General features: G+C 42.6%; 1 protein-coding gene across 4 annotated transcripts in view; it reads right to left on the bottom strand.

The window, feature by feature from the left end:
• Positions 1 to 24,736, bottom strand: part of GTF3C3 (general transcription factor IIIC subunit 3) — a 45,160-nt gene that overhangs the window by 10,375 nt on the left and 10,049 nt on the right. For 3 of the 4 annotated variants that reach the window (XM_053277162.1, XM_053277143.1, XM_053277171.1), the window contains exons 3-17: positions 23,642 to 23,826; positions 22,996 to 23,119; positions 21,603 to 21,794; positions 18,197 to 18,362; positions 16,498 to 16,645; positions 15,361 to 15,433; positions 14,735 to 14,809; positions 13,319 to 13,422; positions 11,865 to 12,036; positions 11,512 to 11,714; positions 10,286 to 10,387; positions 9,135 to 9,270; positions 8,550 to 8,787; positions 6,682 to 6,872; positions 5,700 to 5,824 (exon numbers count right to left, since the gene is read on the bottom strand). In XM_053277162.1, coding sequence (XP_053133137.1) covers positions 5,700 to 5,824; positions 6,682 to 6,872; positions 8,550 to 8,787; positions 9,135 to 9,270; positions 10,286 to 10,387; positions 11,512 to 11,714; positions 11,865 to 12,036; positions 13,319 to 13,422; positions 14,735 to 14,809; positions 15,361 to 15,433; positions 16,498 to 16,645; positions 18,197 to 18,362; positions 21,603 to 21,794; positions 22,996 to 23,119; positions 23,642 to 23,826 — 2,234 coding nt within the window. The remainder of the gene's footprint in view (positions 1 to 5,699; positions 5,825 to 6,681; positions 6,873 to 8,549; positions 8,788 to 9,134; positions 9,271 to 10,285; positions 10,388 to 11,511; positions 11,715 to 11,864; positions 12,037 to 13,318; positions 13,423 to 14,734; positions 14,810 to 15,360; positions 15,434 to 16,497; positions 16,646 to 18,196; positions 18,363 to 21,602; positions 21,795 to 22,995; positions 23,120 to 23,641; positions 23,827 to 24,736) is intronic. The other variant, XM_053277153.1, reaches the window with a different exon arrangement.

Here is a 24,736-nt window from a genome sequence, read left to right on the forward strand (position 1 = left end):
GGTATTTCCTGAAATCCCTGTGATCATGCCGATGGAACTGTGGTCTTTGCTCTTGGTAGGGCTTGTACCTCAATTGTGTGAACGTCGAAGTGAATGGGGCAGTGAAGTTTTTTGCTGTATAATTAGATTTTTTCATCTTTTCCACTGTCTAGTCTGTGTCTTCACTAAATAGACCCTTCCCATCAAAGGACAGATTCTCAATCCTTTCCTTCATGTCAGTTTGAAGGGAGGCAGATCGTAGCCACACATGCCTACATAAGGAAACCGCCGCTGTCATGGCTCTGGATTAATTCTCTGCTAGGTGTTTGGCCGTGCTGATTTGGTGTCTTGTAATAGAAGCTGACTTTGCCAACACGTCTGTAAATTTCTGGGCAAATTCCTCAGGGGAGAGACTATCAATTTCCTGGTGAAGAGTTTCCCAGAGGGAGTGGCTGTATTTCGCCATACAGGTGGAGTAATTGGCGGTTTTTATTGTGAGACATGCTGTGGTGTAGACTTTCCTCCCCATTACGTCTAGTTTTCTCCCTTCCTTATCTGCAGGTGTGGCATGCCGTCAGGCGGACTTGGAGGATGTGGCACAGTCAATGACAAGGGAGTTTGGAAGGGGATGCTTTAATAGGTATGTATTATCCCCTTCCTGGACCCAATATAATCCCTCTAGACATTTGGACGTGGGAGTGAATGTATTGACAACTTCCCATGCCGACTTTGCAACCTTAGAAATGGCAGGGTGTAGAGGCAGAGCCACCAGTTGAGTAGCCTGCAATAATGCCATGAAGTTGTAGACCGGGTGCACAGAACCGGCAGGTCCTGGTTTGAAGGTGGGGGGGACAACTTTAGGGGTGGGGGAGGGTGTACTTACCTCCCCAGCCATGTTTTCCCCTCTGGCACTCTCTTAAAAACTGGTCTGGTGGGGTGGCAGCGTACCTCGGAGGAGATACGGAGATGAAGGCGAGGAGGCAAAATCCATGTTTACAGTTGCTTCTGCTGTCTTTTGAGTTTGAGTGGTAGTTGAAGTTTTTGGTAGAACTGGTAATGGCAGCATCTGGGTTTCTATAGTGGATGATGGCTTTGGGGTTTTAGGTGGTTCTGTCAGAGTCTGAGTGGTTGAGGTCACTAATGTAGGCATCTCCTGAGGTTGGACAAGAGGTGAGATATTTGTAAGAGATACAGTGGTAACAGTAAGTGCCTTTTGTTTCAGTACTGAGGCATTTCCAGCCACTAAAGCACGGACTTGCAATGGGCCGTGTGTACTGATGGCCAAAGGAAAAGCAGTGAATATTCCTCCTTTTTAAGCTTTCCAAAGCTTATAGTCTTGGTAATCATAAGGAAGGTCAGGAGAGGAGGTACCCATAGACCTGCTGGATAATGACCTAATTGGTGCAGGAGAGTGGTGAGAGAAACCACACAGGTGCCATGATGAAACTGAAGGGCCAGTTCCCCACAGGAGTTGAGGGTCTGGGTGTCGGAGGTCTCAATACCGATGCACTTAGCACTGAAGACCTTGAAGTTGCAGCAGACTTCAATTTCAGGGGAGTCGCCTGGAGTCCAGTCAGAGACAGAGTTGACTTTGGGAGCCCCTCTCAATGGTTGTGCTTCTTCGGTGCCAAAGGCGCTCCATCCTCTGGGTGTGATGCATGTCTCTTGCGATCCAGTCTTGGAGTAGAGCCATGTGGAGATCTGAACACTGGAGTCGGGATTTTAGACTGTTTTAATTGGACAGACCCCAATGCTGAGTGTCCCGATGTGGACGCTTTCAATGTTGACGCCTTCAGTGTTGAAATGGATTCAGCTTTAGGTATCGACGGATTCAGGGTATCGACATATCTTGCATGTCGAATTATTAGGCTGCTCCCAAAGGCATATCAGACAAGAATCATGCCTATCCTGGGAAGGCAAATTAGCTCTACATTCTCCACAATGTTTAAAAGACCCCCCCCCCATTTTTGAAGTCATGTCCATTCCACGTCTTAGTCCACAAATCTGAGATCATGCCAAGATAGTCCGTTTTCCGAATAGTCAAAATCAGTCTGATAGTCTCACTTCACACAAAAAATCCAATGAGCAGTCGAAAATCAGTCCAAGTCAGAAGAAATAATATATACTATCTTTAATAGGAAAAACTCACAAGGAAACAATTCAACGAGGAGCTGGAGCAACCAGAGATGTGATCGCTACAGCAGTCAAAAAGGAACTGACGAAGTGCATCCAGCCCCACCTTTTATACTCCCACGATGAGCACGTGGGGGTGGAGTCTGGACGCCGAGAAGAGCTAAAGCACTCAGCTGCGAGGTCCCTGCACAGGCGCAGTACCCATTATTATGGGTTACAACAAATCACGATCCAGATCCAGCCATTTACAAGAACAGTTGAAAAGACATGGCTGTTGCCTTTCAAATGGAGAGCCACCTTTGCCTGCATCAAAACCACAAAATTTCTTGACTCTGATTTAAACAAGGCAGCCATAAAACAAAAACGTGGATTCAAAAATGAGCAATTTCCGGTTCAATGCATTTACCATTGCACAACTTTTTTTTTTAGTTCATCATTTTGCATTATATATTTTTAAAAGATATACATCAACACAACATCAACAAGGCAGTTTCACACACACACACACACACACACACACAAAGAAAGAAGCTATATTTCAGTATGATGTTGACATTTTATGAGATATCCAAAAGACACAATACATCTGAAAAATGAAAAAAATGGTCTATTATTATTTCAAAGAGAAAGAACATCTTTCCAAAACATAAAGTGTCTCCTAAAACCTTGAAATATATTCAGATGCTTGTTTGTGTATATCCAGTATTTAACCAGATCCCAACAATTTAAAAAAATAAACAAACCACAGACACAGTCTGAGGCACAAGTACCCTGAGAGATTCAAAGTTGTATTAATATGTCCATCAGTGCAATATTACACTGGATATTACTAAGGATGTGTAAAAAGTTTTAATTCGCAACAGGCTGTTTTGAGTGTCTCAAGCTTGAAACAAAACACCTTTTAAATAAAGGTCCGGTTTCGAGCTTTGAACAAAAAAACAGGTTGCTTACCTGCAACAGGTGATCTGGTAGTGATGCCTCGACATGCATAAACATACAGACATAACATTCACAGACAGCGGAGATAATGAGGTCTGAATTGACACTGACCTGATAGGGCAGGGTAGAGCGATGGCAGCTTGCACTGCCGAATCATGTACAGGTGGCTTGATCACACGTGGCTCCAAAGTCTGAACTGCAGCGCTAATGCCCCTGGGTACGCTCTCCAAAGGAGTGTGAGTCTGAATAGAAACCAAAGCGCAAGGCAATACGCCTGAAGTGGTCTGTGTCGTGACTGCCAAAGAGCGCTCCGAGAGTAAGGGTCTCTTTAACCTTTCAGACTGCCACTCCTTATACATAGAAAACTCTTCAGGAGATAATGTAATACAAGTATCTCCCCATCCTCCTAATGGGCATAAACCTATCGGTGTCCTCTTCGATGGAGTGATTGAAGGTGTCCTAGGAGGAGGAAGACTTGCCACATCATCATCAACATCAAGTCCCTGGGATATAAACCCCTGGAAAGTAGAGGTCGAAGGAGATGTATTATCAGACTGAAGGAGCTGCAGGAGGTCAGGGGTCAATATCCATTTCCCCCTCCGCTGGTGCAATCTCAATCTGCATTCCACTATCCAGAGGGTCCAGCTGAGCCCGTGTAGGAATCATAGTGTCCCGATCTATAGGGGATGATTCTGTAGTGTGGACTGTAGCGATTCCTGACGCAGAAGAAGCGGCTACTGCCGACATCGGGGAGGTTTCCCTATCCAGAAAGGCTATCGTCGCTGAAGGAGCGCTTTTCTCCTTCGATCTCGTGGAGCTCTTGCTCTTAGCCCTGCCGGTATCCACCCGATGTCGAGTTGGATTCTTTTCAGCCGGTATCGAGGTCGGGGTTGCAGGAGACTGACGTGGAGTCTGGGCAGGAGATAAAGACTTTGCTCTGCCCCTCCGCGGCTCATTCTGGAGCCCCGATGGTGATGGCGTGGTGTGCCGTGAAGTCGGAGCTGCCTTATGCTTCTTCTTTACCGCATTTGCTGGCGGCGAAGAGCAAGGGCGCTTCGGGCTTCTACCCTTCGGTGCCGAGGGCTCTTTGAATAAGCCTGGCATAGTCGATTTCAGGGAGGTCCCCGTAACGTTATTAGCCATGTCCAAGGGTTTAGACTGCGTAAGAGCAGCCCTCGGCAAGGAGAAGGAGGTAGATGGGCGAAGCGCGTCCTCCATTAAAGAGACTTTCAGTCGTGCCGCTCTGTTCTTCAGGGTCTGTTTTGAAAATGTTTTACATATAGGGCAAGCAGTCGTGGAGTGCTCTTCCCCCAGGCAGAGGAGACAAAGCTGATGGCCGTCAGTTGACGGAAGCTTAGCTCTGTAGCAGACACACCATTTAAAGGTGGTTTTTTCTTTCAGAGGTGCACTCATGAGTAAAGGCGTCAGCGGCTGTCAGGGACTGCCGTTACCAATTTATTAGGTTTAGTAAGGGACAGAGCTGAATGGGGCAGAGCTAGAATGATTGAGTTTCCCGCTCATCCCTTGCCATTCCATGAGTGAATGACCCGTGTCAGTTCGTGAGTAAATGTATCTTTTAAAGTAAACTAAGTTCGTTCGTGTGGTTTAATAAAAAGCGGTTGAATTGTCCTAAAGTCGATACACTGAGTTCTAACAACAAATATTTTCAGAGGAGCAACAAGGTTTCCGAGGTCCTAACCCACAGATGGTCAGAAAGAAACTGAGCAACAGATGCCTAACTGCCAGTATATGTACTGCACAGCTCATGCTGTGGCAGTTAAAAGGTGTCGCGAGGAGCTAATCAATACTACCCGAAGTTGTCCTGCGCGGGCGCAGAACACATTTTTTATGCCTGTCAAGGCATCACTATCCAGATCAACCTGGTTTCAAATCAAAATGTTTCGAGCGCCATTTTGGAGGCCTATTTTTCCCTTACCGGTTGGTTTTCTGGCACTGGCTTCAGTTGGCTTGTGATCTTGCTGTCATACAAATCAAATGTTTCTTGACAGACAATTGGTCAGTCTAGCTCATATTGTCTACAGTACACAGAGTCAGACTTCTCCCAGGTTGCAGGCAAGAGTCTCTCTCTCAGCCCTATATCCAAGAATACTATGGAGGTTTGGGGAAAAGGTTAAAAATTTGTTTAAAAGTACCTGCATGCCATTTCTTCTGTGGGTTGGGTCGTAGGTAGCACCCATCATGCCCTACCACCCAACCCACTTTCGTGTCCTAGGAGCTACCCACGATTTCCCCATTGTTTCCCCATGCGTGCTGCTCTAAGAGCTCTTACGAAGGCTTTACTAACAACGATGGGGGCAGGGGCAGCAGCAACGAACGCTGCCGCCCCAAAAACTTCGTTCTAAACGACAGCGCCGGAGGGGGAAGAGCGGCGGGAGGGGTAAGTTCTACCCCCCCGCCCTTAAAGGGAGACCCCCCCCTTGGTGCCAGACCGCTGGACCGGTCCGGAGGCCTCTAACATGGCCTCCGGACCGGTCCGTGCACATCCCTAATCATGATCTCTAGGGACTTTGGCGTAAATAGCATAGTACTTGATCAGATCACTGAAGAAAGCCATGATGTGATCCATCCCACTTCCAGCAGCCCAAAGAGCTTGTATTTTACATGAAGGAGAGCATGTGATAACTTACCTGAACTATAAGGGCATGCCTTTTTAGCACATACTTCTGAGAGGCCATGTGGATGAAAGTCAAACCTATGCAGAGGCTGTAAAGTGGTTCATGTGGGTTAGTACGGAAGGCTTGTACATATTGTCCTAGAAGGAAATAAATAGAATTCCAAAATCACTTGTAGTTATTAAAACATCTCTTTTACTAATAAATTACAAGGAATATCTTGGGGTGGAAGGAAGCAGCAATTTCAAGCATTTGTGGATTACACTATTCTTGTAAGCACAAGCTGTTAAAAACTTACCTGACTTGTCTAAACTGTTAAATAAATAAAATAAAGAACGTCCTCATTTTCTGTTTTGACTTCTTCCTTTAAAAACCTTAAGTGGCGCAGCGGGGAAATGCTTGACTAACAAGCAGAAGGTTGCCAGTTCAAATCCCCACTTGGACTATATCCGGCAGTAGTGATATAGGAAGATGCCGAAAGGCATCATCTCATACTGCGTGGGATGAGGCAATGGTAAACCCCTCCTGTATTCTACCAAAAGAAAACCACAGGGCTCCAGGAGTCGAAATCGACTTGACAGCACACTTTACCTTTAAGTGTTACTACCTAGAACAGGGATGGGCAAACTTTATTGTGCCTGGGAATGATAGGAATTGTAGTTCAACAGCTGGAGGGCCAGGTTTACCCACCCCTGAGCTAGAAGTAGTTTGTATTAAGAAACAAGAGTGGAGGTTGCACAAATATCAGAAGCACACACCTCGTTTCACGGAGTTCCCATTAACTTTCCTTCAGCTACATCACTTCCCCTACCTCCATCACCACCAAGAAGCACCTTCTGCTTCTCCTCTCAAAACGTGTTCTGAGAGTGCTCAAACATCTTAGTAAACTTCACACCCAAAATAAGAGAATCATTCTGTAGAGAGTGATTCTACAGCATGACCATATTCATTTCCACATGTTGCATCTATGATATTTAGTGAATTCTAACCATCTTACCAAGAGCATGTTTGAAACTGCCAGACACAAAGGCATTGTGGCCATTTAAAACACAGAGTGCGTGACTGTCAGGGTTCTTCAACATTAACCGAAGACAGAAGCGATGGTGCCGGACATCTTGCGAGTGCATGGTGATTTGGTTGAAGATATTCCAGAGCTGAGGCTTACCGACATGTTCCATAACCATTATCCTAAGAGAGAAGCATGAACATCACATTTTATGCAGTAAATGAACAGAACTTTCTATATTCACAGAGGACAAGGATTCAGATACATATTGGACCAGTGATGCAATCTGTGTGGTGGTCGTGGTGTAGTCAGTAAACACTTTGAGTGTGACTAAAGTTGTATGTTTACCATACAAGTATGGAATATTATTACTCTATGATTGTATCCACACCATTGCCCTTCTTTGCCATTCAGTTTGCCTTGCTTTACTCTTTGTCATCTTTGCCTTCTGATCAGGATCCTGGGTAATGAAGGAACCATTTTTTAATTTTGTAAGGTCAATTTGAATCCACAGGTACAACAAATCATGAAGGAAAGTGTCAAAATGCTGGCAATGTCATCAAAAGAGCTGGGGCATGTCATCAAGAATGTGAGCTGTGAGATGGGAAGTCCCTACTTGAAATCTCACCGCAGCCATTAACCATTAACTATTATTTTTATGTATTTATTTATATGCCGCCTGACTCCAGAGTATTAGTCATTCTTCTTGCAGCCTCCCTATATGAAAATCAGACTTAACAGACTAGGTTTTTTGGATTAATTACTGAAAGTCTGAGAAGTGTTTTGAATACCCCAAAAGCACTGCAAAAATGCTTACTGTGAAAAGGTCTATTTCATACCCGTTGCACACAGAAAGTCCTTCTATGTTAGAAGCAGCATACAATCAATATGTAAAATGTGACACCTCTTACATATAAAATCCATATGTAAAATGTGACACATTCATTCATATATATTCCATTGTCTGTGGCACTAAGATTCTTCTAATGGTCTGTCGGCGTTCCATAAAGGCACACACAGAATCGGGGAGGGCGACACATACAGGAGCAGAGGACAAAAACGGAGATGAAATGGAAAAACTAGATAGAGGTTTTTTGTTTGTTTTTTGAATATATAAAGAAGAAAGAGATAACTAGATAAAGGTAAAACTGAAGACAGATAGATAAAGAATTTACAGATAATAGCCTTTGTAAAAAGGAGCAATACAAACGATGATCTCTGCCTAGGAGCGCAGCAGGACTAAAAGAACTGGGCAGGATTATCCGTTCCAGCCTAAGGCTAGTAACAGATTTTCATTAGTCCTGCCTGGGAGCACGTGGAAAGGATAACCCAATGAGAGATGTCCTCAGCTCCAGGCATCAGAGAACAGTTGTTTAGAGCTTCCCAGGGCACATACATAGCAGCAAATGCAGGTGTAATCATTACATCTGATGACTGACACACACACAATGCAGGTTATTTCCTCCTACACTGAATATTTTCTGTGTACAAAAAGTTGAACATATGAAACAGCCAGAAGAGACAATAGTGAGAGAGGAAATACCTGTAGAATAACATCAGCAAACAAATGCCTTCTACCTGGTCCTTGAGAGTTTAACCTTACAAATTACTTTTCACAACTATAAAGCATTTACAGCTACAGCCCACTTCCACAAAGCTTGGTAAACATCTATGATCTTCTAAGGCAATTTACAAATCAAAAAAAGAAAAGTAGTTTACAATAGAAACAAAAAATATTATTCAGTCACTTAGCAGCAAATATTCTTAGCATCATACTTTCTGGGTTATTTTTTTTGGGGGGGGGGGGGGGGATAGCTGTGGTCAACCTTCAGTCCAGCATAGCCTTGCCAACAGCTCACCTGATGTAATTGTAAGCTTTTCTAAAATTCTTGTCCAAAATTGCTGCTGAAAGACCAAAGTACTCCAGCTCTTTCCGCTTCTGCCTGTCATCATAGAATGAGTAGTATTCCAATGAGGAGTCCACTAGGAGCTCTGCCTCTTTGTATCGAGAAAGGTCACACAAAGTGTAGATGGCCTTCAACAGGAGGTTCCACCAGTCGTCTTTGGTCAGCACACTTGTAAGTACCACAAATATCGCTAGAATGGAGTCAGACGCCAATATGTATTAAATAAAAGATTCAAATACCTCAGAGATGCAAGCCAAGGAGCTGCATGCCTTCACAGAACCCCAAACTAACAGAGAAACATAATACTGCACGGGTGTATCCGGCTGTCTCTCTAGCCTCATCTCATATGTTACAGGCAACAACCTACACCTACATCACAGAGGAAGCAAGAAGGGATTTTATCATGCAAAAAAGTGTTTCCTAGAAAGAGATGAGCCTTTTTGTTTTTCCTGAGCCCCCTTCCTTACACACATACAAAAAACCCTACAAAAAACCATCTAACTTTCTTTTACTTATGCATGCATACACACACCCTACCTTTTGCATCACAGTTTGTAGTTTCTTGATCATCATTGTCAGATATTTTATCCCTCGACACTTTAATAAGATAGAGATGCCTTTCTCCAGATTTGGAACTGGATATTAAACACACTTGAGCTCGGTTCATGGCTACCTGGAAAGCAGCCACAAAAAGCTTGAGATTATAAAACATATTTGCACCTCAGGACACCATATTATAGCCTGTTCCATAGATGCAGACCATCAACTGCTTTTTCAGTTTGTGACAGAATTTCAAATTCAGCACAAGTGGGTGTTTCAGATAAAACCCAAAAGTACTGCTGTTGTGGTAATAATGTATATATAGATAAATAAAATTGGACCAATCCATTCTAATAATATCATCAAAATTGTCTAATATCCAAAGGCTTTCATTGCCAGAAGCCTCCTACAGGTCAATGTGTCTGTAGCTCAAAACAGTAAGGCAAGCACCCTATTCACACATTATGTTCGACACGTGTGTACAGTGTATACAGATACAGTTATCCGCATGTTATGTTGAACACTGTTACAGCAGTACATTATCTGTATCATGCATCTGAAAGGTGTGTAGCCAATTCATTTAAACGAATGCAGGTACAGTCATTCGCACAAACACACACAGGAGGGTATATGTCCCATATCTTCATCTCCCATATCTGCATCTGTACACTGGCACAACATTATTTTATTGATTGAATGATCGCATTTATATACCGCCCTATATAAAACAGAGCGGTTTTACAGTTTAAACAAACAGCAACTGAAACCTAAAAATCATTTAAAACAGATTAGAATTACCATAAATAAAACTTTAAATCATCATAAACTAAAAACCTGATGAAACAGGTGTGTGTTCAAAAGTTGTTTAAATACAACCAGAGATGGGGAGATTCTGATTTCATTTGGGAGCGTGTTCCAGAGCCTCGGGGCAACTCTAGAGAAGGCCCAGTTTTGGGTCACCACCAATAACGCCTGAATAGGGCTACTGTCATTACAGAATCTATAAAGAGATACAGTCATTGTAACAGCAGTCATTGGGAACTGTTAGAATGACTGTATCTCTTTATAGATTCTGTAATGACAGTAGCCCTATTCATACATTTCAACAAGTTGTGCAGTATGACAGAGGACGGAAAGAACAGACTTACCTTTAAGAGCATGGCTAACATCGTGAGCAAAGAATCTACGTAGCCATACATGTTGCCTTGAGAGTACAATAATGTTGAACGATGAAGCAGCAATTTTAATTCCTGAACATTGAAGAAAATTAAAATCACACTCAGTTATCATGAATGACACTTTAAAACAAATGAATTGCCAGCATTAAAACATTCCAGAAAGAAATCCACTGTGGTGGAGGTTGAGATTATTGTGACAATAAATCACATTTATCCATAAATCAGGAAAAATGTTGGAAAGCAGTAAAGAATCTTCCAATTGCTAAACTACTTTTTTAAAAAAGAAAAAAGAATATAGTGTAGCAAAAAAACCCTCATATCTGGTGACAGCATGGTGTAGTGGTTAGAGTGCTGGACTAGGACCGGGGAGACCCGAGTTCAAATCCCCATTCAGCCATGATACTAGCTGGGTGACTCTGGGCCAGTCACTTCTCTCTCAGCCTAACCTACTTCACAAGGTTGTTGTGAGGAGAAACTCAAGTATGTAGTACACCGCTCTGGGCTCCTTGGAGGAAGAGCGGGATATAAAATGTAAAATAATAATAGTACAAATAATATTATTAGGAAGATGGTATGAAAGAGCTGATACTTTGTCCTGTTCCTAGCAGGACACGAGTTTTCAAATTGCATTATTTCCATGTTGATACAGGAAGTAGAGATTAAGAAAGATACAGTAAAATGAATGTCTGCAACCAGCAGTGTTCCCTCTAACAGGGATTCCCAGATGTTGACTACAATTCCCATAATCCCCAAGGCCACTGAAGCTGGGGGTGCTGGGAGTTGTAGTCAACAACACCTGGGAATTCCTGTTAGAGGGAACACGGGCAACCAGCCTCCTTCAAAATATCCAGCTATAAGAGTAGTTACATCTGTCTGTGTGACAGGGAGGACAGTCTTCATGGTGATCATTTCCAGTGTTTTCGTGCACTGACTAATATGGTGGTTTTCTCGAAGCCACTGGAAACCTTCCTCAAAGAAAAGGAACTACAGTCGTGCAGAGAAAAACTGCCCAATCTGTGTAACAAATTGGTGAACTCAAATGGCTCTCCAATTAAAATCAGCCTTCTTATGACGGCTATATTGTGTGCATTGACTAAACCAGCAAGGAAAATGCAAAATATATTCAGAGAGAAAAATGGATCTCGGAGGTGAATGAAAACAAAACAGGATTTGCACAACACAGGGCTCTTGCTTACTTGCTGAGCAGCATTAGCATCCTGGGCCAGTGTATCCGGGTCATACATGGGCTCAAGCGCCTCCAGGGCTTTCTCAGGCCGGCCCAACTGCTGCTGAAGGGTAGAAAGGGAGATTCGGGCATCCAGGTGCAGAGGGGCAAGGTCGACCACTTTAGCATAGCTCTCTGCAGCACGTTCTATGTAGCCCAAGGCTTTTAAACACTCTAGAAAGAGAAGCAAAACAAACACTGTCCCAGCTTTTAGCTGAACCATGCATGCTGCCCTGAGCTCCTTGAAGGAAACAAGGGCTACAAAATCAATCAATACAACCCTGCCGAATCCACAGAGCATTTCCATTTGAATAGTGCCTTTACCTGCATGACGGAGCCAAACAACAGCTAAATTGTATCTTTCCGAGCACACCAGGGAACTCAAGAGAGGGAGTGCAGAATTATACTCTCCAACATCAAGAAAGGCTTCTGCAACATCGAGGTACAAGTCTCCCATATCTTCAGGATTTTGCTCCACTAAAGTGGTCAGCAGAAGCTTTCCAAACAATAACAAAATCAAAACAGAGAATTAGACTCTCATCCGAAGCATATTTTAAGAACCTTTTAACTGAACTTCAGGTACATTTTAGTCCAAAACTTGGTGGGTTGCAACCAAAGCGTTGGCTTAAGGCTGGAAGTTCCTTCTGCAAGCAGGAGTATTACGCTCACACAAGGGCCCCTTCCCTTGTGAAATAAGCTCTTGTGTGCATTCTGGTATGGTATAACTGTCAGCATACCACTCATTTAAAACATGAAAAGCTTAATATGAACGGTAAACACAGTCCAATCGAACACCAAATATCCCACCAAACTAGAAAGACATTCCAATTAGATACTGCACCCTTCCTCAACCCAAACCAACTCATTCCAAGCCAACCACCGTGAAATGTCCTAATTTTAAAGGTATGATCAGCTGTACTGTACAGCATAACAATTATCCCTATCATACTTCTAAAGCAGAGTTGCCTTAATTGAGATCAATTTTGGAAGCAAGAGAACTGGAAATCTGAACTCTGTATTACTCAAGTTTTCAGAATTTCTTCCCAAGTACTGTACTTTGTTTTGCTAATCTCGCATACAATTATCCTCCTGAATGGCAATATTGGGGGAAGGAATGTCAAATGGATTTCAAATATATCCACAAGAAATCTTTCCAGAAGCAGTCTTGGAGAGGCAAACCTAATATTGGAAGAAGGATAAGGAGGTACTGAAGGATGAGCATTGAGCCCAAGGTCCTGAGCCCTCTTTTCTGTGGCTTAGTCCTAGACTTGGAGCACATCGGAGGACACGCAGTGCAACATACCAGCTACTTATTGCATCTCCTGCCCATCTGCCACCCCAGGGCAATCAACTGGTCTTAATATTTAGGGCTTCACATACTTAAAGGACAGGTGCACTCTGGAAGAACAAAACTATCAAGGCAATGTACAATTATAGCTCACAGCTACATTCCAAAGAAATGAGAAACCCGTTCAATTAACACATGAGGGCAGTAGGCTGGTTTTCGGGGAACACACACTACCCTACTCTGTGCCACATGGCAAAGTGTTGTTGAAATTTCCTTTATGACAAGTAAGTCAGCTGTTCAAGAAGAAGAAGCAAAAATCCCACAAATCTAAAGCACTGCCTAAGTTCTCTTTGCATCTCAGTCTGTGTTATATTTATTTTATATATACAAATCAAAGACACCTCCACAATCGCTGCCTCCTCTGAATGCCATGGAGTCATACTGCAAAACTCTCTTTTTCTCTCTCTCCTTTATTCAGGTTTGTACTTACATTGAGAGGCTCCAAGATGTTCAGGTGAACCAAGCACACCATAAGTTTTACAGTAATATCTATGGGAACGCCATCTGGTATAGAGCAGGTAACCTTTTCTGAAGCTAGAAGAAGACAGTCATTCTAATTTTTTTCCAACCAGCATTTTATCTGTTATTCACTATCCCTGTGGCTATCCAGACACCATTTACAACCACTATCTTTTGTCTTTGCTTTCTCCGATTTTTAAAAATTACTTTATTCCTGTAAAAGAGAGACCTGTTTCTGTTGCTTTCAAACAATAATTAAAGGTCCTTTTCAGCAACTACAGGAATAAAGGTTCATTATCTTGGGTTTTCTAACTAAATTCTCTCACACCATACACATTTTGCCCTACAAGCATTTCCTGGTTTTGGGGTGGTGGTGGTGTTTTTGGTTTTGTTTTTAAACTCGTGTGGCCTTTGTGCTTACATTATTAAGCTAAAGCACCATGAAAAAAAGCTACTAAAAGTTTAACAAAAACACAAAGCAAATACACATTGGGTTGGATCCTAACCTTGCACTCTGTGAATGGAAGCTCCTTCCGTTACTAGGAAGGAAAGCTGTGCTTATGAATGATTCATAGGTCAAAGGAGATTATGTAAATAGAGGACAAGGCAAAAGAAATCCTTTAGATACAGATATAAACAAGGGTCAGTTGCTTCTGCAATTAAAATAATCCCCCACCTGCCAAAATAGAACAGGGCTGCACAACTGGGGCCCTCTTACAGATATACAATTCCCATCATTCCTGACTATTGGTCAGTGTGGTTGGGATGATGAGAGTTGTAGTCCAAACACAGCTGGAGGGCCGAAGCTGTGCAGCTCTGCAATAGAGCACTCCGAAAAAAAGTTAAAAGGCTCTAGGGGTTGTGGTCCTTGAAGTTACACGAATGCAGCAGACCACAAGGAGAATGTAGGCTTTCTGTTCAAACACTAGGTGAGATTGATTACAGCTACTCAGCCCTGCCCCAGGATTTGCAGGTAGCTATATTTCCTCCTAAAAAAGCCACCTAATGGCACAGAGGGGAAATGACTTCACTAGCAAGCCAGAGGTTGCCAGTTTGAATCCCCGCTGGTATGTTTCCCAGACTATGGGAAGCACCTATATTGGGCAGCAGCAATATAGGAAGATGCTGAAAGGCATCATCTCATACTGCACCGGAGATGGCAATGGTAAACCCCTCCTGTATTCTACCAAAAGACAACCACGGGGCTCTGTGGGTGCCAGGAGTCGACACCGACTTGAAGGTATACTGTACCTTTATATTTTCTCAAACAGGGCCACTATCACTTTTTATCAGTATTATTTTGATCCTCAAATATTTATAGTTTGCTTCCTGGCAAGAAATTCAGATGGCAGAAGTAAACTAATTTTGAGATAGTAAACTTGCTCACAAGTAGAACTTGTTTCAGGTGTGAGAGCTTGGTTGTCAGCCATTACGTCTTGACTCTTCTGCATTTCTACTGCCTCTTCCATTTTAGGTGGCAAAGGGGAGGGAAGCAGGAAAAAACCCATTAATTAAAAAACAAAAATCTGTGAACTAAAAAATAGCATATTCAGCTGCTCCATCTGATCAGTAGCTTTTCTCTTGCCTACCCAGTACTTGAGACTTTATCCATATAAAGCAAATGAAACAGGAACACACACCTAACTAGATGACATATGAATCAAAGATGCAGTACCAGAAACCAAGAGGACTCAGTAGTATTAACGTTTATTAAATGACTTTGTTCATGGAGTGTATGACAGAGGGTAGTATCTAGTTAAGACCCTTCAGACCCATTGAAACTGCCGAAAGCTTAAATCCCAATGACTTCCTAAAGCAAGAGAGCAGTTCACATACAATTCTTTGTATGTGAGAACAGTGCAGGATCAGTTCCCACCTTTTACAGCTTAATGGTTAAGCCTGTTCTGCAGCCTTAGAATCAAGAATCAGACCTACTGAATTATGTGCAGACTGACTGATTATGCACAGTTGACAGAGAAAGCTCAATGCAATGGTATGCAATAACCTTAGTACCTTTATTCTCTGCAGAAGAATCACTTTCCGTTTCTCTTTTTTCAAGTACAATTCCTGAAAAATCTGTAATAACCTGGAAATACAACAGCAAGTCTTGACATAAGAAAAGGAAAATAGCTACATGGAGCAGAAACACAGTAAACGAAGAGGCAACAGCAATATTCAAGGTGCTGCTGTTTGGAAGTGCCCCCATATCAAGACAGACTAAAGAGCAAGGATAGCTCTAGGCCATTCCCACCCCCACCCTACAGATTCTGGAGTGGCCTAGTTGAATGGAGGACTCTACCATGTACTCTTTCAATGTCCAGTGTGGCTTTCTGATTATTGCTCAGGCTCAATATACCTAGGGGACAGCAACCTTCCTCAATCTGATGAAGGATGCTCTGTTAATAGTACCAAAAGGGCAACTGTACTACTGTTCAACTGCCTCACCTGGGGGCGGGGGGACCGAAATGCTTCTAGAAGCATGGTAAAAACTGTTACTTTGCTATCATTGAATAGCCAGAATACAATACATGAGCTGAGGTTTATTAAAAATAAGTTTAATTTGTTTGAAGGCTTTTATTTGGACATGCTAACATGCTAGTCCCCTGCTAACTTGGCAAAGAGGCACCTTTCTTTTCTTTTTTTGGCTTTTAAATTTTTTATTGATTTTTACAATATCTTAACAATCTCGTTGCATCCAATTAAACAAATGTTGACTTCCCGCTCACCAATTTATTTATTTTTTACTTTTAAAATTTTTATTGATTTTTACAATATCTTAACAATCTCGTTACATCCAATTAAACAAAAGCAAAGAAGCACCTTTTAACGTGGTGATTCTCTTTGTTTAGCAGGGGGAGAATAACTGGCCATCCCCAGCACAGCACCTCCAGTGACTGTTGCTAGTGTCTATCTTACATTTCTTTTTAGATTGTGAGCCCTTTGGGGACAGGGAGCCATCTTATTTATTTCTTTGTGTAAACTGCCCTGAGCCATTTTTGGAAAGGCAGTATAAAACTGCCATTATGATTTTAACTTACTACTACCAGCACTGAGCACCTTAGATGGGGAAGTCTTAAAAACAAAAATATTCTGCGTTTTCTCAGTTCTGAATGGGTAACCCTTATAGGAAGTTAAGGTAAAACTGCTTACTGCCAATGCCTTATCATACTGCTTGTTAGAAATATATAGCTCAGCAGCTATATTCACATCCTCCATAGATACAAGGCTCTGGTGTTTACTGAAGGCTTCTTCCATGATCTCGATAGCAGCAGTGATATCATTGGCCTCATAATAACTCCTAGGGAACATGAAAGAAGTAGTAAATGAGAGAAAATACTAACATCAGTTCAGCATTAAAATTAGTCCAAGCCAGTTTATAAAGTGTTACAGGGATCCCAGGATAAGAAGATACTGCCAAAATTATCCTGCCAAAACACATCTTATCCTGCCAAAACACATCTTATTATCCTGCCAAAACACATCTCAGGGTGGTTTATACTAACATTTTAAAATATAAAACCACTAAAACAATTACAAGATTGAAACAGTCAAAGATTAACACAATACACTTTAAAACAATTTAAAACTGACCCAAGGCCTATTTGAGCAGGTGCATTTCCAAAAATTTCCTAAAAGCTGCCAGAGTTGTTGAGGCCCTTGCTCCAACAGGGAGCCCATTCCAAAGATGCGGGCCTTCTGTACAGAAGGCCTGACCCTGAGTCACCTTCAAACAAGCCGGCAACAACTGCAGGTGGATCTCCCCAGATGATTCTAATAAGCAATCTCTTATTAAGATCATCTTGCTCTCTCAATGAAGGACATTTATCATGTGGTCATGCAAAGTATATGGAAATGATTTTATGTAACTAAGCATGCAAGCTGGCTGTGCCTCTCCAGCCTTTGAATCTGAAACATGTGTCCCTCTTCAGTGTCAGCATTTCTAGGATTTCACCTGTTTCTGTCCCAGCAACTGTTAGATAGATAAAACTGTATTGCTGCCATCCTATCTATATAATACACTAAGCTCGTACGTGGCAAGCCCCACCCACAAAGTGCTTTACCAACCAAAGGTAACAGAACAGAAGCATGATGGTGATTTGGCAGTGGGGATTCCATATTCAGATAGGGAAGGGGAGCAGGTAGGGGGCAAGCGAGTGAGCAGCGGGGAGGGGGCCAGCCAACCAACTGTGGGGGGGCAGCCACCACTGCTCCTACGGGGGGGAGGGGAGCAGGAGTAGGACTCAGGTGAGGAGGTCTCTGGGTGTGCAAATCAAATTGGGCGCAGGGGGCCACAGTTGGTTGGAGCGGGGTGGGGGAGCCCAGAGTGTGTGAGGAGTGGGAAAGAGGCGGGGAGAACTAGTGCACAGATGCTCTGCGCCAGGCCAGCTAGTTATTCTTATCTGGGTCTACTATTCTAAGCCAGCCTTTCCCTTAATTTCCTCCTGGAAACCCATTTCAGCAAAACCTTCCCTGGCCCATCACAGTCGCATCCTTTCTGTGCTGCCTGCTAACATGCTAGATTTTCCTTGCATTGTTTCCATTACACCATTCTCAAACATTATCTTCCTCCTCCACCTCTGTTACTGGCATCTCAGTCTCAAATAACAGTGTCATTCTTTTGCCCTCGGAGCCACCATAATGTCACTTCAACATTAAGCTACCGTGTTGTTTATGCCATTGCACTGGTACAGCTGCTAGTAGTCCATGTTCTTCAAAGCATGTTTACATCAGCCACACGTGATTTCTGTATTGCACATATGCAATGCTCACAATGAGAACACACACGTTTTGGAACAGTGACGCCACCTTTTCACCTCAGCATATTGCAAATACTCTACAAAATGCTTACTTTGCCATATCTCTAGCCAAATGCATAAAGCGATCTCCATCAAAAGGGGTCAGAAGGTTTAAAATGCGCCTGTAGCCATCCATTGCCAGTTTATGTTCACCAAGCTGCTCATAGAGACTTGATCTCTCCCACAGGTAACGCACATTAGTGGGATCATACTTCAGAGCTATAAAAACAAAAAGGGGCATGAGTGTAGCTGTATTCGCTCAAGCTGTAGTTGCATAGTTGAATTCAGAAAACGTGCTTGAATACTTACTGAATTTTGCCATGACCCTGCCCAGGCAAAGGCAAATAGGGAGGAAATCAGATGCTTGGGAGTCCAAAGGTAACTGCTCTTATAGCTTATTTCACTGGTTACCAATCAGTTTCCATGCATAATCCAAAGTGAGTCCATTCAAAGCCCTAACAGCTTGGGACCAAGGTACCTGAAGGAACATCTACCTCCACATCAGCCTCTCCATGCACTGAGATCATCACCACAGGTCCACCTCTGGGTGATTCTACCATGAAGCAGAGGTGCCTGGGGAGAGGACCCTCTCAGCTGTAGCACCCCATTGATGGAACCTCTCCCTAGGGAGACTTGTCTGGTGCCTATTCCACTATCTTTCCAGGGCCAAGCAAAGCCAATTTCTGTGCTGCCACTAGTACAAGTACTATAGTTATGTGAATCCAAGATTAGTTTTTCCCCCCAAGTTCTTTCATGTTAGAAGGTGGCGGGCGCTCTTAAATTCAGGGTCCACTTCCTTTTGGGCAAGTATTACAGTCTACACTTAATCCATATTTTTAAGGGATCATCTTAAAATCAGGGTCATCTTCTATTTGCGTAAATACGGTAATCTCTGGGAGGCTCACAATATTTTTTTAAATCCCCAAACTATCAAATGACAATGATTAAAAAATAAAAACAAGGAATAAGACTGACAGCAGTAAGTGACAATACAGTTAAAAACCTGAGAGAAAGGGACACATTTATACATTATGTTTCTAATGATGTACTGGAGCTATTAAATGGTTTCTTCACTGTATGAAGGTGCCATCATATACGAAGTTGGTTATCATAGTTCATTTTATTGTATCATTTTATTGTATCATGCACTGAAAAAAAAATCTGGAGATGAATAACTCTATGAACCAAACTTTAAACAGACTTGCTGAGACCCTGGTCTTAGCTCTCAATCCCAGGGACAAAGCTTGGGGCCGGGGTGGGGTGGAGTGGAGTGGGGTGGGGTGGCGGGGAAACTGAGACTTGCTACAGAGTGGTTTTCAAGCTCCAGATTGGGAGAGAAATGAATGGGAAACTCAGCTGGACAAGGATGGGGAAGGTGATGATGAATTAAGAGATCAGCCTCCGCTGGGGAGAAGGGCAGGGCCGCCTGTGCTTCCCTTCTCCCTACAGCATTTAAGGCAAAGAAATGAACAGGAAGCTAAGGAGGAGGAGAAATGAATGAACAAAGGAAGAAATCCTCCTTTATATCCCAGAAGATACCCTGACAATTCAGAGGAAACAAGAGACACTCAGCCCTGAGATCTGAGAATGGCCAGTACTGTTCCCTGTGGAGTTAAGAGAGAATTGACTCATTTTAGAATCAGGAGAGAGCTAAAGAACAGCGAAGGAAGAAGAGGATGAAGAAACCCAGACTGCTAAAAAAGGAAAGACTCTCCTCAGGTGACAATTCAAGGGAGATAAAATAACCTGATTTTGGATCCTTTGTTTCAGTAAAAAAGAGGTAGTTTGTTGCCACCATTCAAGAGTTCAAGTGTTTGTCTCTTTGGGTCAAATCAGATGCAATGCCAAGCTGTAGATAAATATACCCGAGGCTGGCATTTGACTGTCTGAATATGGGATTTCTTCCCAACCATTGTTCCGTTAGTACCTTAAAAGCTCAATTTCAAGGCCCTAATGTTGAATTCCAAACCTCTAACTTGGTTTGACACTGTTTCGGTTGCCGAAACAGCACGTTTGCTGGCCCCATCATGTTGTTCAAATTAGGCACCAGCTATAGCCTGGGGTTCATACTAAAGCTCCTCCTGTGACCATAGAGAGAGAGACTGAGCAGCTCAGAAATGCATCCGCTCTCAGCAGCCTACATCTCTTGATAAACGTTCCACCTTCTGCTGTCTAACACCATATCACCTTATCCCTTTCTTTGCCTGGCAACAGGCAGGCTGCATTCCTAGATTTTCCTCATTTAAAGGCACAGTACCAGAAATTAGCATAAGGGCACAGGAGCAGTGTTCTCTCATTTTTTTCATCTGTGTGTGGAATGAATTTTGTTCTGGGTGGCAGTATCAAGGCAGTGTGTGCACATGTATATTCAGAATGGAGCCTTCCTGATTAAACCTGAGCAGGATCTAAAATTAACTGAGTGGACATCAAAAAAACGTGTGAGCATGCGCACACCTTAGCAGGAACACGGAACAGGAGAGGGTAGAAAAGTCCAGGTCTACTTCCTTTATATTCCCTGCTAACTGGACCAAGAGAGATCTTTAAAACAGGTGGGTTCTGAAGGAGTGGAGGAAGCGGTGGTGGGACCCAGGGAGGATTGGAAGTGGTGCGGTGTTGGAGACTGGATTTCCCCACACTGGAACAAGGGCATATGGAACTTTCTTCATATTTATCTGGGTTCTATTTTTTAAACCAATATTTTGGGGTCTGGTTGACCAGTCTTCATATACACAGTTCTCAGCTTTGTACATGGGGGAAGGAGTTACAGCCTTGGAGCAGTGTCGTGGGATGGTTTTATTGTACCTGTGTCTATCTTATTGTTGTGAGCCGCCCCGAGCAGAAGTGCACTGGAGGGGCAGGGCATAAATATAAATAGATAGATAGATAGATAGATTTATTTTTGCCCTGCCAAAGATGGTCACCAGATGATGAAAAGAGAGGAAACTTGAATGCAATGAGCTACATGCATACCACACTCGCATCGTAGCTAATGGGTGCTGCATGAATAATGTGCTGACGCCATACTTGCAATCTGGCAATGCAAGCAGTGCCCAAGTGCTGGGACTAAGCCTGGGAGGACTAGAAAAAGGGAGGGAGAACTTAAGGCAGCAGGTGGAGGTAATAAAACCAGTTACTGGTTGCCAGATTTGGCTTTTTAAAAGCCAAATTCTGGGTTACAGCTCATTTGACTCACGAGTATACCCCTTAGGTTCTGGCAACCAACCACCCAGAGACGTAAGTTTTGGGCATGGTCTCTGACCACGCCCCCAACCCCTTTGATGTAGAATTACCCACTTGGGAGAATGAGCTTCCCACACTTGCATACAAACACACAGTGAAACACAATTGCAGCAGCAAACAAACTGTGTAGTGGCTCTTGATGCAAAACAATCAGTCCGATAAGAAAATGGAATTGCACTGCGTGCTCTACTGGTGACAGAAATTCATCAGTTCACCTACCTTTTGCATAGCAGAAAATAGCCTGTTTGATATTGTCCTGCTCAAGTGACATTTCTGCTAGTCTAACCCACTCCTCAGTATCACTGGGGTTTAAGTGAGCAGCAATCAGCTCAAACTGCAAAGATTTCTCCATGTCTCCTTGGTCTTCGTAAATCATGGCAAGAGTTGAGAATGGCTCATAAGCAAGAGGAGCTGATCAAAACAAAGGAAAAATGTTTTGGCATCTTCATCATTAAGAACATGTGCACTTCATACAGCAGATGGACTATTCCCTGAGTCAGCAAGATCTGTTCATTTTACACTCATATTTAAAGATCTCCATTAGTTTCTTCAAGGTACTGGCTTTGGCCTCTAAAGCCTTAAATAGTCTGGACCTAGGTATCAGGAGGAGCACTCAGGACCCTGCCTGATTGTTCAGATTTTGACCTCAGGCTGTACTTTGGATGACTCCAACCTTCGTCGAGGTGGGTAGCTACTATAGACAGCATCTTCCCACGATTTGTTCACATAGTGCCTATGTGTCTGTCCTTTCAGCACCACGTGAAAATATTTTATTTGCCCAAACTTTAAACAGTATTTGATTGTATTGGTGCCTTGCACAAGTAGAAAGGCTCTTTCAACTTGTCCAAAATGTCCTCCCACTGCAACTTCTGCCAATCCCCCCCCACTCCTGCTGCAACCCCATGCCCTCCACCCCATGCTGTCCTCGAGGGGAGCCCCCTCAACCCTCAATAGTGATTGGTGGGAATAGATTATTATCTTAAATTGGTGGGAATAGAACATATCTTGTTTAGTGCACAAGAATGTCTGCTAAACTGGCCAGATCAACTTCTATTTCTCATCATATAATGTATGACCCAGAGAGGAAAGAAAAAAGGAAAGGGTGTAAAACTAATGACCAGACTTTCAAAGGGCTGTGTGGGAAATCTTTACACTTTTGCTTTCGAGGTCTCCTGAAGGCACTGTCTGGAGAATACTGAGAGTGGCTTCCAGCACAGTACAAGAAACTGTGGCCAGAAAAACAGCAAAGAGGAAGGCCCCAGCACATCTGCAGGTGCTCTATGCATGTAGCCAAGAGAGTCCTTGGATTCCAAGGGATAGAATTGGATAAGCTGAGGCTTTGCAAGGTCAGGTTCAGGAGCCCCTTCATGTACAGAGATGATTAAATATAATTTCTGATGTAATGGTTTACTTTATAACACAGTATTTACATCCACTGCACTCAAAATTTAAATGACCGATTTCACTTGTCCCTTCAAGTTACGGCAAACTCTTGCGTGCTCTCTCTCTCACACACACACACACACTTTCTCTCTCTCTCTCTCTCTCTCTCTCACACACACACACACACACACACACACACACACACACACACACACACACCGGCAGATACCTTGCCTTATGATTTCCATGCACATTAGAATAGCCTCTTCATGTTCTCCTCTAGCAAACCTAATGTTGGCTTCACCCATGAGGCCTCTCAGGGCACGAGGCAATTTGCTGCGAGGACGTTTCTCCTGGTAGATAGATAACAGCAGCTTGTTATATTTATGCTTCCAGGAAGATATGCACTGACCTTTTCCTAATAAGAATCATGTTTTTACCTGTGATTCAATTTTGGCTGTTGAGTCTAAGCAAACACATCTAACTGTTCGGAAAAATTAAGACAATTTCTTTTAATATGTAATCAATAGTAACTTCCTAAAACAAGAACAAATCGGGCTCACAAGAGAAGAAAACATCATTGCATCTTCAAATGAAGAAAAAAAATAGCATTGGGGCCATGATCAAGCTCTAACTACAACATTAACAACTTCCACAGAGAGAATATTGTCACAATCAAAAGTCAAATCCAGTCAATGGGGCTCAAAACAGCATTGCAATGCAGATTCAGAAGTGCATCTGGATCAGCAACTTGTGGCGAAGCTTGATTCCACATCTGGATGTCTCTTGCTGGATCAAAGCATCTCATGAACTTCATTGCTTTTCAGCAGTACTATCAAAGCCCCCTTCAGGTTCTTAAATCTAAAAATACTTGCCTTCATCATCTTCTTAGTCTCTCTGTTAAGTACCATCTCCAGAGCAAAAACATCTCCTGCAGTAGGTTGTTCAGAGGTTTCTTCCTCTTCTTCTTCTTCCTCTTCTTCCTCCTCCTCTTCATTCTCACCCATCATGGAAGCAAAAACTCTATGAACAGATTTACTGACCCCATCGGATGTCTCTTCTAGACAAAAAGGGCGACATAAGATTCATGATATTGTCTCTGGTCAGTGTTGGAAGGGAACTGATTTGTCAGCACGGTTCCTGAAATCAGACTTTCTGGAATAAGCCAACTAGATTTATTTAAAAGTACTGTTCTTATTAATGTATGTCTGCATTTATATTTCACTCCAAGTTTAAAGTACTGAGGCTATACGTCTCGATATACTATGGCTGCAATCCTATGTATCCTTACCTGGGAACAAACACAACCAATCATATAGGACTTGCTTCTGAATTAATATGCACAGGTTAAGGCTTCAACAGAAGCAGTTGAAGTTCCTGAAATCAAGGAAATTTATTTCTACAGAAAGGGACTTGTATCATTCCCATTTATAAACAAAAGTCCACCTTTTTTTCTTTTTTCTTTTAATCTCAACTGGCAATGAAAAAAAGCAAAGCCTATTCTGTATTTCTAGCATCGATCTGATCCTTCCTGGATATTTACTGAAAGGACAATCAAGACTTCTACCACAAGGCTTTAGGGGAAATCAGTGTGTCTAGCCTTCATTGCTTTTCTTTTAAAGTTCATTAGAATGAGAGAGCTATATCAAAAGTTCATATAATCCACATATTCACAACTCCTGGTTAAGTACCACTGGGCCCAGAACAGGCAACAGCTGCAAAGCAGATTTATTTATATATTTAAAATATTTCTATACTGCCCAAAACTTGCATCTCTGGGTGGTTTACAATTATAATCATTGAAAACATTTAAAACTCAATATTAAAAATATTAAAACTATAAATCTAAGTAAAAGCCTGGGTGAATAAATGTGTCTCCAGTGCCTTTTTTAAAGTTGCCAGAGATTGAGAGGCTCTTATTTCAATAGGGAGTGCATTCAAAAACCCATGGGCAGCAACAGAGAAGGTCC

This window comes from Hemicordylus capensis, chromosome 1 (assembly GCF_027244095.1).
Source record: "Hemicordylus capensis ecotype Gifberg chromosome 1, rHemCap1.1.pri, whole genome shotgun sequence".
In the NCBI taxonomy this organism is placed as follows: domain Eukaryota; kingdom Metazoa; phylum Chordata; class Lepidosauria; order Squamata; family Cordylidae; genus Hemicordylus; species Hemicordylus capensis.